This window comes from Carcharhinus amblyrhynchos, chromosome 16, assembly GCF_965287045.1.
Source record: "Carcharhinus amblyrhynchos chromosome 16, sCarAmb.v2.hapA, whole genome shotgun sequence".
In the NCBI taxonomy this organism is placed as follows: Eukaryota; Metazoa; Chordata; class Chondrichthyes; order Carcharhiniformes; family Carcharhinidae; genus Carcharhinus; species Carcharhinus amblyrhynchos.
The window spans coordinates 31,142,258-31,154,876 of record NC_137339.1 but is presented as its reverse complement, the minus strand read 5'-3'; the positions used below and the strand labels follow the sequence as shown (position 1 = coordinate 31,154,876).

The 12,619-nt window shown below is 45.7% G+C and overlaps 1 protein-coding gene across 6 annotated transcripts in view; it reads left to right on the top strand.

Annotated features, from left to right (window-relative positions):
- Positions 1-12,619, top strand: part of rtel1 (regulator of telomere elongation helicase 1) — a 136,332-nt gene that overhangs the window by 108,985 nt on the left and 14,728 nt on the right. For all 6 annotated transcript variants that reach the window (XM_080204952.1, XM_080204954.1, XM_080204956.1 and 3 more), the window contains 2 exons: positions 7,658-7,801; positions 12,426-12,566. In XM_080204952.1, coding sequence (XP_080061078.1) covers positions 7,658-7,801; positions 12,426-12,566 — 285 coding nt within the window. The remainder of the gene's footprint in view (positions 1-7,657; positions 7,802-12,425; positions 12,567-12,619) is intronic.

The following is a 12,619-nucleotide window of genomic DNA, read 5'->3' as shown; positions in this document are numbered from 1 at the left end:
ACATGTGGGTGCCGGCGACGTAGGCAAAGTGCGGACTGAGGATCTGGGGAGGGAGTATGAGAAGCTGGGAATGGAATTAAAAAGTAGAACCGACAAGGTGGTCGTCTCTGGGCTACTGCCTGAACTGAGTGCAGACGGGCGTAGGGTTGACAGGATTAAGGAAGTGAATGGGTGGCTCAGGGATTGGTGTGGGAGGAATGGGTTCGAATTTATGGGGCATTGGCACCAGTATTGGGGTAGGTGGGACTTGTTCGGGCGGGATGGGGTTGGTCTGAACCGTGCTGGGACCAGAGTGTTGGCGAATCGAGTAAAGAGGACTGTAGACAGGGCTTTAAACTAATTGGGGGGGGGAGGGTGCGAGGGTAGGTGACGCTACGAGGTCTAAAGTTAAGGATAGGGTACAGGTAAGGGAAGAGGCCGAGGATGTCCCAATTGGTGGCGTTACGGCAAATAGGGTCCAGGTGAAGGCTGGGATGAAAGCGCTTTATCTGAATACACGAAGCATTCGGAATAAAGTGGATGAGCTGGTGGCGCAGATCGACACAAATGGATACGATCTGGTGGCCATTACAGAGACGTGGCTGCAAGGTGACAGGGACTGGGAGATGAATGTACAGGGCTGTCAAGTGTTTAGGAAGGATAGGCAGGAGGAAAGAAGGGGTGGCGTAGCTCTGCTGATTAAGGATAGTATCAAGGTGGTAGCAAGGGATGATATCGGAGCCAAAGAGCAGAAAGTGGAATCGTTGTGGGTGGAGATTAGGAACAGCAAAGGGAGGAAGACGCTGGTGGGTGTCGTCTATAGGCCCCCAAATAATGATCTGGAGGTGGGGTGGGCTGTTAACGCGCAAATAAGTGCGGCGTGCAGGAATGGGACGGCAGTAGTTATGGGAGATTTCAATCTGCATATTGATTGGTCGACCCATGTTGGACGAGGTGGGCTCGAGGAGGAGTTCTTGGAATGCTGCCGGGATAATTTCCTTGAACAGTGTGTGTTGGAGCCGACGAGGGAGCGAGCTATCTTGGATCTGGTGCTATGTAATGAGGCGGGTAGAATTAGGGACCTTGCGGTGAAGGATCCTCTTGGAGAGAGTGATCATTGCATGGTGGAGTTTCTGGTGCAGATGGAGGAGGAGAAAGTGGGTTCCCGGACACGTGTCCTTTGTTTGAATAGAGGGGAGTATGGTAGGATGAGAGAAGAATTGGCGAATGTGGACTGGGGGAGCGCGTTGGAAGGTAGGTCTGCTGAGGAGCAGTGAAGGATCTTTAAGGAGATCTTTCTTGGTGCTCAGCAGAAATTTATTCTGATGGTCAAAAAGGACAGTAGGAGGAGAGGTAATAAGCCGTGGATAACGAAGGAGGTGAAGGAAAGTGTTAAATTAAAAGCGGAGGAATTTAGAGTAGCTAAGAGCAGTGGGCGAGAAGAGGATTGGGAGAGGTTTAAATGTCAACAAAGATTGACAAAGAAGTTGATAAAGGAGGGTAGGAGAAGCTATGAAGCTGGGCTAGCACTTAATATAAAAAAGGATAGCAAGAGTTTTTATAAATATATAAAAAGGAAGAGGCTGGCTAGGGTGAACGTTGGTCCTTTAGAGGATGAGAAAGGGGAGCTAGTGGTAGGGGATGGGGATATGGCTAAGGTCTTGAATAACTTTTTTGTTTCTGTCTTCACGGAGGAGGACGTGAATAATTTGCCGGGCGTTAGCGATGGAAAGGTGGTAGGACTGGAGGGTCTTAACGACATTACTGTTACTAGAGAGGTGGTGCTTGACAGATTGGAGGGGCTGATTGTGGACAAGTCCCCAGGACCGGATGGAATGCATCCGAGGGTTCTGAAAGAAATGGCGGAGGTTATAGTGGATGCCTTGGTGGTTATTTTCCAGACGTCGCTGGATTCCGGGGAAGTGCCGGAAGATTGGAAAACGGCTAATGTTACGCCATTGTTTAAGAAGGGTGCCAGGCAAAAGGCGGGGAATTATAGGCCGGTTAGTTTAACGTCTGTGGTAGGTAAAATATTAGAATCCGTCATTAAGGAGGAAATTGCGAGGCATCTTGAAGGGAATTGCTTGATAGGGCAGACGCAACACGGTTTCATTAAAGGGAAGTCGTGTCTGACAAATTTACTGGAGTTCTATGAGGATGTGTCTAGGGCAGTGGATAGAGGAGAGCCGGTGGATGTGGTCTTTCTGGATTTTCAGAAGGCGTTTGACAAGGTACCTCACAAGAGGTTATTGCAGAAGGTCAGGGGACATGGAGTTGGGGGTAGGGTGTTAGCGTGGATAGAGGATTGGTTGTCAAATAGGAGGCAGAGAGTGGGGGTCAGTGGGTGCTATTCGGATTGGCGGTTGGTGACTAGTGGAGTGCCCCAGGGGTCGGTGCTGGGGCCTCAGCTATTTACCATTTATATAGATGATCTGGAGGAGGGAACCGAGTGTAGGGTGTCGAAATTTGCTGATGACACCAAGATTGGGGGAAAGGCAAATTGTGCGGAGGGTGTGGAGAGTCTGCAGAAGGATCTAGATAGGCTGGGCGAATGGGCCAGGAAATGGCAAATGGAATTTAATGTTGGCAAGTGTGAGGTGGTCCACTTTGGTAGGAAGAATGGTAGGAAGGACTATTACTTACGTGGCGAAAAACTGCAGCAGGCGACGGTGCAGAGGGACCTCGGGGTCCTTGTGCATGAGTCGCAAAAACCCAGCTTGCAGGTGCAGCAGGTGGTCAGGAAGGCGAATGGGATGCTGGCCTTCATAGCGAGGGGGATTGAATATAAAAGTAGGGAGGTCTTGCTGCAGCTGTATAGGGCATTGGTGAGGCCGCAGCTGGAGTACTGTGTGCAGTTTTGGGCGCCGCACCTGCGCAAGGATATTTTGGCCCTGGAGGGAGTGCAGAGGAGGTTTACTAGGTTGATACCGGAGTTGAGGGGATTGAGCTATGAGGAGAGGCTGAATAAACTAGGCTTGTACTCGTTAGAGTTTAGAAGAATGAGGGGAGATCTCATTGAGACGTATAAGATGATGAATGGGATGGATAGGATAGACGTGGAGAGACTCTTCCCGCTCAAAAAAGACAGTAGGACTAGGGGGCACAGCCTCAAGATAAAGGGGACGCGGTTTAGAACGGAGTTGAGGAGGAACTTCTTCACTCAAAGGGTGGTGAATCTCTGGAATTCTCTGCCCGTTGAAGTGGTGGAGGCTGCCTCGCTAAATATTTTTAAGAAGCGGGTTGATGGGTTCTTGATAAGAGAGGGGATTAAGGGTTATGGGGAGAGGGCGGGAAAGTGGAACTGAGCCACGACAGATCAGCCATGATCTTATTGAATGGCGGGGCAGGCTCGAAGGGCTAGATGGCCTACTCCTGCTCCTATTTCTTATGTTCTTATGTTCTTATTACATCTGTTTGATTGCCTTCCCTTTTTAATGTGCTTCCTACCCTCTCAGAGACATCCAGTACCCCAGCATCAGGGAGGCAGACTACCATCCTGCAGTCTTGTTCACGCCCACAGAACCGCCTGTCCGTGCCTCTAACCATCGCATTCCCCACCACTATTGCTCTCCTAATCCTCTTCTTTCCCTTCTGGGCCACAGAGCCTGTCTCCGTGCAGGTGATCTGGTCCTCATGGTTTATCTCTGGAGGGTCATCTCCCTCCACAGAAGCCAAAACAATATACCTATGTTGGAGGGGGACAACCACAGGGGATCCCTCCACTGACTGCTCACTTCCTTCCCCTCTCCCATCTGTCGCCCAGTCTTTACTATTATGGGAGACTGCCACTGGGGTACTTTCTGGTACATCACCCTTCTGACTTTTACCCTTCCTAACTGTGACCCATGTGTCTTCCTTCCGAGGCCCTGGCGTGACTACCTGCCTGTAACTCATATCTATTAATTTCTCGTTTTCCCTGACTAAACTGAGGTCATCGAGCCGCAGCTCCAGCTCCCGCTCCCTTACACGGTCCCTCAGAAGTTGCAGTTCCACGCACCTGGCACAGATGTGGACTTCCGGGAGGCAACTCGTCTCCAGGAACTCTCACACTCGACACCGAATGCAGCAAACTGGCCTTTCACTCATACCTGCCATTTCCTTTATAGTTTTGCACGATCAAACAAGGGGGGGGGAGGTGTGAAAACAAGCAAACGACTTACCTTGCTTCCGCCTGTTTTTGTCGAAGGCCGGTGAGCCAAAGCCCTTATAGCTCACATTCTGCTCCCTGCTCACGACGCTGACTGCTCCTGACGCTGCCCACTGTATACTACGGCCTTCCTTTTATATTTCGCATGCCCTTCCCAGCTCACCCCGCGACTTATTTCTGCTTTAAATTTAAAACTACTTGTGAACAGAAAAAAAGCCGCGTAAAAGTAAAAATAGATTCAATCGCTTACCGCACTGCACCAGTCACAAATCGCTCCTCCACTCAATTTGCTCCAGAGAACAATGAGAGCAGCGAGATTCATTGGTGGTTGTCGCATACTTGCCGATTGCCCTTCCTTTTGTAGAGGTGTATGATGGAGGCATCCTTAAGTTCCTGAGGAATGGATCCTTGTTTCCAAAACGACTGGAACAACTCGGTGAGCTTCTCGATAAGTACAGGGCCAGCAGCTTTGTAGATCTCTGCAGGTATGGCATCTGCCCCTGGGGTTTTGCCACTGGATAGCTAGTTGACAGCTTTCGTGACTTCAGCTGCTAGCGGTGGGTCATCCATGGCGCTGTTGATATCAACCTGGGGAATCCTGTCTATTGCCTCATCGTTAATAGATGACAGTCGGTTGAGGACAGCTTCAAAAGTGGTCAGCCCATCTTTGCAGTATCTGAGCCCTCTCTGTAATGAGAGTTGTACCATCTGTACTCAGGAGGGGGGATCTTCCAAGAGATTGAGGTCCATAAAGAGTGTTGAGGGCTTCATAGAACCGTTTCAAGTTGTTTCTGTCAGCGTATCCCTGTATTTCATCTGCCTTGGCGCTCAGCCAGGCATCCTGCAATCCTGCATTTTATGCAGTTTATTCTGGACTGCCCTGCGAGTACTGGTGAAAGCTTTTTTCTTGGTGGCTGATGATGGGTCATTCTGACGGGCCCTACGAAGGTGGTGCTTTTCAACAAGTAGAGCCTGTATCTCCTCATCATCCTCTTCGAACCAGACATGCTGCTTGCGGGTAGAGGGCCCAAGCATCTTCAGTGAAGATGTGTGGACACCATCCCTGAAGCGTTCCCAGTCGTCCTCAGTGCTGCCTGCAAGGTGTATTTCAGCAAGCTTGATTTTTAAGTCTTCAGCCAGTCTGAAGCTATGCTTAGCTTGGCTGCATTGATTCTTTTCATAACCTTGCTTTCTTGCGGTCGCCTCTTGGGTCTGATGCAGAGCCTCATTTTGGAGACAATGAGCCTGTGATTTGTCCAGCAGTCGGCACCACACATGGCCTTGATCACTCTGACATCCTGCCTGTCTTTTCTCCTGACAATGACATAGTCAATAAGATGCCAATGCTTAGTGCAGGGGTGCATCCAAGAGGTCTTGTTACGGGTAGCCAAATGGAAGGTTGTGTTGGTGATGAGGAGGTCGTGTGCTGCACAGGTCTTCATTAAGAGTAGGCTGTTACTTGTTGCACTTGCCCACTCCATGCCTCCCAATGACCCCCTGCCAGACTGAGAGTCACACCCTACTCTTGCTTTGAAATCGCCAAGCAAGATCAGCTTGTCGATACTGCTCACTGCTGATAGTAGAGTGTCTGGTTCTTCATAGAATTTGTCTTTCATCTCATCCGGGTTGTTCATGGTGGGGGCATTGGTGTTGATCAGGGTGACTTGACTTCAGTTCTGTAGCGGAAGCTGTAATGTCATAAGCTGGTCGGTCATTCACACCCTTGGGTAGACTGTCAAGTTTCCAAACAAGGTGATTCCTGACAGCGAATCCGACTCCAGCATCACGACGCTCATTGCTGCCGCGACTGCTCCAGAAGAAAGTGTATCCACCTCCAGTATCAGTCAACTGACCTACGTTGGTGATATAAGTTTCACTCAGAGCTGCAATGTCGCTGTTGTATCTTGCAAACTTTCTGGCAACTAAGGCTGTTCTTCTCTCTGGTCTGTCTGCTGTAGGGTTGTCCAAAAGCGTGCACACATTCCAAGCGCCAATGGTGAGCGACGTCATCTTGTGTTTTATTTTGTTTGTTTGACTGCAAGGTAGGATCCCCGCTAGCTGCGGTAAACTGGCCAGGGTGTAGTGAAGAAGGCAATGTTTAGGGCACCTTTTCTAGCCCCCTCCTTGTTCTACGGAGGTGAGCGGTGTGTTCCTGAAGAGGACTGCTCAGTCGCCCAGGTAGACGCCGAGTTTCACTGCTGCTTCGGTCAGCGGAAAACGACCATTAGACCTGTGTGCAGGTCCATGACTACAGCTCCCAGTGTATCTACACCTGCTGCTTTGTCACTCGCCCATTGCCACAGGACTTCAAGGGTTGAACAGGACACTGATGATGATGATGATGATGATGGTGTCGAGACTAGCACTTGATTTGGATTAAAGTGAGGGAGAGTTGCGCTGCGTCAGCCTCAGTCTCGCTTCCCAATTCCCATCTAGATCCAGTGGCAAGACAAGAGTCAAGACGGCTGGAGATGGGACTAAAAGCAGTGGATGACCAAGACATCTTCTATGCCTTGTCCTGCTCTTTGCATTCCATGATGTTTGTAGAGACCGCCTTCTTGACTGTTGGACCTTCCATTGGTCTCATCTGCTCAATCCGCCAGAGTTTGTCTTCACATGCTGCTATAGACATCTCCCTATCTCACCGAGGGTTGAGACCTGTCGGCTACCCTCACCTGGTTTAGCCGGCTTGTCGAAGCAGTTGCCCGGGGTGTAGCTGTTGTCGCATGCAAACAGCTACGGGGAGCCACAGGTGAGAGCTGAGTGTCAGGTGGGGACAAAGCGTGGACCTGAAAGGACACACGTTCCCCCACCAGAGGTACTACCCCTCCCTGACACCCTATACATGGCCTAAAATGCTTGTTGTTTGTCCGTTGTCATCAATGATGAGGACCTCGACAGTCTCTGCTCAGCGACTCTGTGCTGTCGTGTGCCACGAAAGCCGCCTTGGAGAATGCTTACCCGAAGATCAGAGGCCGAATGCCCATAACCGTTGAAGTGTTCCCCAACAGGAAGCGAACACTCTTGCCTGGTGATTGTCGAGCAGTGTTTATTCATCCGTTGTCGTAGTATCTGCACGGTCTCCCTGATGTACCATGCCTCAGGACATCCTTTCCTGCAGTGTATCAGGTAGACAACATTGGTGGAGTTGCAAGAGTATGTACTGTGTACCTGGTGGATGGTGTTCTCACGTGAGATGATGGCAGCTGTGTCAATGATCCAGCACATCTTGCAGGGTTATGTGGTGTCATGGTCACTGTTCTCCTGAAGTTCGTGTCTTAATATGCCCTGTTTGTGAACAGAACTCCCATTCACTTGACGAAGGAGCAGCGCTCTGAAAGCTAGTGATGTTTGCTACCAAATAATCCTGTTGGATTTTAAGAAGTCTCACGACGCCAGGTTAATATAATTCTGTGCCATTGTATCAGGCTGTGCCTTAATATTTTGTCGTCATTTGCATGGTAACACAGTCTTGTTGTCTCGGGATATATTTTGTTGTTGTTAAAGTTAAAATATACTATTTTTAAACAGAATTTTATCAGTTTGTTCGACCACATCACAAAAAGAGATTTGATGAAGCCTGCTTTAACCTGACTGGTGAGGGATGCGGATTTAAACCTGAACATGCAGTTCCAAGAGAGGAGAGGCGAAGAATAGAGCAGGAAGAAAATCCAGGTACACAGTCCTGTGTTAACCAAAATAATCCATTCTTTCATGATCTACTTTTTTTCTTAGAAGAGGAACCCATTTTATAAATAAAATGTCTTATGCAACAATCAAGCAACCTTATGGATATAACATCCAAGAAAAATGAGTGTCTTCCTCTTTGTTCCGTTTGCCAGTAAGTTATATTGTGGTTGATATTACATGATCTTTGTTATTTGTTGCTGCTGAGAAGATTGAGGCATTTGCAGGCAATGAAAGGGAAGTATCTAATAGGTGTTTTCCGGTCCCGTATTTTGCTTAGTTTTCAAATCACATTTTTTGCTGGAAATCTATGACACCAGTTAACTTCTAATGGGAGGAGTCATTAACTTTGAAATACACTAACTGGTATTTACCTTCCATCCAATTATTTAGGATTGCAGTTCATTAAGGTTTCAAATAAAGGCAATAAATGTTGTATTTTTATTCATTTATTTTCCAGTTACTTTATTCCCCTCATCTCTCTCCACTCTACCCTAACGCTATGACTTCATCACAAAATGAAATTTGATGAAACTTGATGAATATTAATGGTGATGAGTGTGTAAATCTGTGCAGCTAGGCAAGAGGGGTGAAAAAGAAAAGTTATTTTACTTTAGAACGAAGAAAAGTAAACCACAGGTACAGGTCCTTTGGCCCTCGAAGCCTGTGCTGATCATGATGCCCTAGTTTAACTAAAAAAAGCTTTTGGCCTTACTAGGTCCATATCCCTCTATTTCCCCCTCTATTCATGTATCCATCCAGATGCCTCTTAATTGTTGCCAAATTGTCTACTTCCCCCACCTCCTCTGGCAGCGTGTTCCAGGCATCCACCACTCTGCATGAAAGGCTTCCCCGGTACATCTCCCTTAAACTTTCTCACCCTCACCTTGAACCTGTGCCTCCTTGTAATTGACACTTCCACCCTGGGAAAAAGCCTCTGATTATCGACCCTGCGTTTGCCTCTCATAGTTTTACAGATCTCTATCAGATCTCCCCTCAGCCTCTGTCTTTCCAGTGAGAACAATCTTAGTTTACTCAACCTCTCCTCATACTTTATTTAATTGAAATCTGGTCTGTATAATAAAGGCTTCAACAAGATAAATGTTCCTAGCAGAGCGTACTGCTGTACCGTTCAAACGTCTGTGGGAGGTTTCATTTTGCATTAATAGCTTACCAAAGGATTTGTTTCCTGTACTCATAAGGAAGTGCAAGTAAGAAAATAAAAGATCAGATTGACTATTAACAACCCAAGGAAGTCAGTGAACACATAGCCTTATCAAGAATTTAAAGAGCAAGTTTCCTGCCAGTCATTTTGAGCAGAGAATAGTGCATGGCACTGAGGTGCCTAAAGGTGATCAGGGAGAAATTTCAACCTAATCACATCATCTATAGAACATAAGAAATAGGAGTGGGAGTAGGCCATCTAGCCCCTCGAGCCTGCCCCACCATTCAGTAAGATCATGGCTGATCTGAAGTGGATCAGTTCCACTTTCCCACCTTCTCCCCATAACCCTTAATTCCCTTGTCTATCAGAAACCTATCTATCTGTGACTTAAATAGGGAGTTTATAGTTGTTACAAGATGGTCGTAACCTTTGTCTAAGGCTTTTATTATTGAACGTTGTGAAACCAATATTTTGCTGCATGTTCTATTAATCCGGTTGTACTTTTTTTTAAATCTTAATTTACAATTTCTATAATACCTAACTGTTGAAAAGTGCGAGTCCTAAAGGCTTGGTTCTGTGATCTCTTTCAATTGTATATTGAGAAAATCATAGACTCTCTACAGTACAGAAGGAGGCCATTCGGCCCATTTAGCCTGCACTGACAGCAATCAAACTCAAGCCCTATCCCTGTAAACTAACATATTTACCATGCTATTCTTCTGATACTTAAGGGGTAATCTAGCATGGCCAGTCCATCTAACCCCCACATCTTTAAGTGTGGGAGGAAACTGGAGCACCTGGAGGAAACCCACGCAGACTCGGGGTGAATGTGCAAACTCCATACAGCCAGTGACCTGAGGCCAGAATTGAACCTTGGTCCCTAGTGCTATGAGGTAGCAATGCTAATCACTGTGCTACCATAATGCCTTTTTTTTGTCATTAATGCACTTTAACAAGAAATAATGCATATTGTTAGAAGAAATAGAGTCAATACTGCTGTAAGGACAACTATACAAAACTTTTCTGGCATTGCATTTTAATTGAAAAATTGTTGGAGTTTTTTTAATGGTAGCTACAACCTTTTCATGCAGGAAAAGGGAGAAGCATAACATTAAATTTCCTGGGAAACCAAATGAAGCAGTTCCTCATATTGTGAAGTTCTGTTTCCGGGATCAAACCAAGCATTTGCTTTTGCTTTTTTGCTGACTTTTCCTTCCTGTGCTTGCTCAACCATGTATTAAAAAAAATTATTTCGAGAATACACCAACTATGTAATACTCAGCCAGGCAGGCAGAAGAAGTTTCAGATTTGATTCCTGTTTTGTGCTTCACTCATGTAGGGCTGTATGGGAAACTTAAATTGGGATAATGGTTCCCAAATTGAGTCCAGTTCAAAGTATGTAAAATTTGAAAGCCAGATGAGGAGCAGCACTCACCATCTGGACTCATGAGAAATGGACACTTGAATAAACAATGATAGGCTTACTGACACCCTTACATATTATCCCGCTTTAAGCTTTTCCATCAAAAGATCTGTATAGAAAATTGTGTTTTGGAAGGGTAGGAGAGGCAACATCAGCTTTGTGTAAATTTACATATTAATATTCCCAATTTTTTGGCATCAGATCCTAGATTAGGCTGCTGGTTCATACTGAGTTAGTGAATCAAAGCCAAAGAGGCATGCCTTCTGCTATAGCTCAATTCTGTTGTGGTTGATTTTAAATGTTCTTCGTTGTTTGCTGCTGAGAAGACTGAGGCACTTGCAAACAATAAAATAGGAAGAGAAGTAGGGAACAGCCAGGATTCCAAAGCCTGGTCACTGTCCTCCAACGCTTGCAGATGGGTGTATGTATTTTAAGTAGCACAATTAGACTCCAACATAAAGCTGAAAATGCTGGAAAAGCTCAGCAGATTTGGTAGCATCCCTGGAGAGAGAAAACATAGTTAACCACTGGAATTCTTCGTCCCACCTGCCACAGGAATTGGAGCAGGCAAAGATGGGGATGAACTTCTGTTCATCTGCACAAGGGAATTAGTAATTTTCTATTAGCTATCTTAGAAGCTAGGCAACTGTGTTGAAGATAAATATTTACCAAACAAATGTAACCACAGTATAATCAAGAAGCTAGATACTCCTTTGTAAATTAAAGTCCTCAGACCTTTCAGTAAAAAGAGCAGCTATTTCTGCTACCTTGCTGTCATAATTATCCGAGTTTTTATATGTCTGAAGCACTGTTGAGAATCTGTTGTATTTACTAGGTCCCAAAGCTGCCTTTGCTTCATTGATATAAGCAGCAAGTAAATGGGAAGGTCCGATGACCTGGGACAGCATTTTTATAGTTCCAGGATGACCGAAGCCATAAAATCCTGCCCAACATTTTGAGTCCAGGTGACTCTTCTTCAGTGTTCTCTGACACCATGGCACAGTGGTTAGCACTCCTACCTCAAAGCACCAGAGACTCGGATTCAGTTCCGGCCTCAGGTGTGGATTTTGTACATTCACCCTATGTGTGCATTGGTCTCCGCCAGGTGCTCCAGTTTCCTCCCACACTCCAAAGATGGAGTGGGTTAGGTTGATTGGCCATGCTAAATTGCCCCTTAGTGGGACTAGCAGGGTAAATACGTAGGGTTACAAGGAATGGGACTGGGTGAGATTGCGGTGGGTGTGGACTCGATGGGCCAAATGACCTCCTTCTACACTAGAGATTCTGAGTTAAAGAGTGGTAGCAATGTGATGGATTTTATACTAGAGGGTGTGTAGTAGCTGAAGCAGACTTGAAAGTCAGTGATTGGTGGGAAATTGGAGAGATTGCAACAAAGATGAATAAGTCACGAGACAGAAGAAGAGTTAGTGATGGGAGAAGGTGCTGGCCATGGCATAAAGGTAACATACCGGAGTGTTAATGGGAAAATGAAGATCAGTGCTCAATGAAATCAAAACTTGAGAACAAGTGACAGATGACTCACTGGGGGATGCAGGTGGTGCTGCATCAGGACAAAAATGTTTTGGTTATTTAAAAAATAAATTCAAAAATGGATTTTTAAAAAACGAATGAATGAAAAAATATTGACCCATCTTTATGCACATCTCTTGTTTCAATAGCTTGTCGTAGCCACTGAGAACCACCTGTAATTGTGAAATCTTACTAAGCAGGAGTTTCTGCTGACAGTAGAGAGAGAAATATTATGGAGTCATAAAGCTTTGAAATCCCATTCTTTAATCTGTATATTTTTGACTTTTATTTATTCCCATCACCTTGTTGAAATTCTAGGTTTGATAGATATGAATCCATTTTAAATGTGGAGACGAAAATTCATAAGTGTCTTTCTTGTCTCAATTCTTTTAAATCAGAAAGTGATTTGGTGGTTACTAAGATTAGTGTAAAGCTACAAAGTGCTGCTCTGAACACAGGATAATTATTGTCCAACATTTTTATGAAAAATCCAGGTAGTGAGACCAAATGGAAGGCTGAGTCTACGATCTCTGCGGAGAATAAATTTACGTCTTCAGGTTCATCTGAACAATTAAACGCTTGCACACATCTCAACAAAGGTGGAGAACATTTAAACTGTCAAGCAGTTAGCAAAGGTATTGAGATTCTTTTGTTAATCTGTATCATTCATAGAATCCTACAGTGCAGT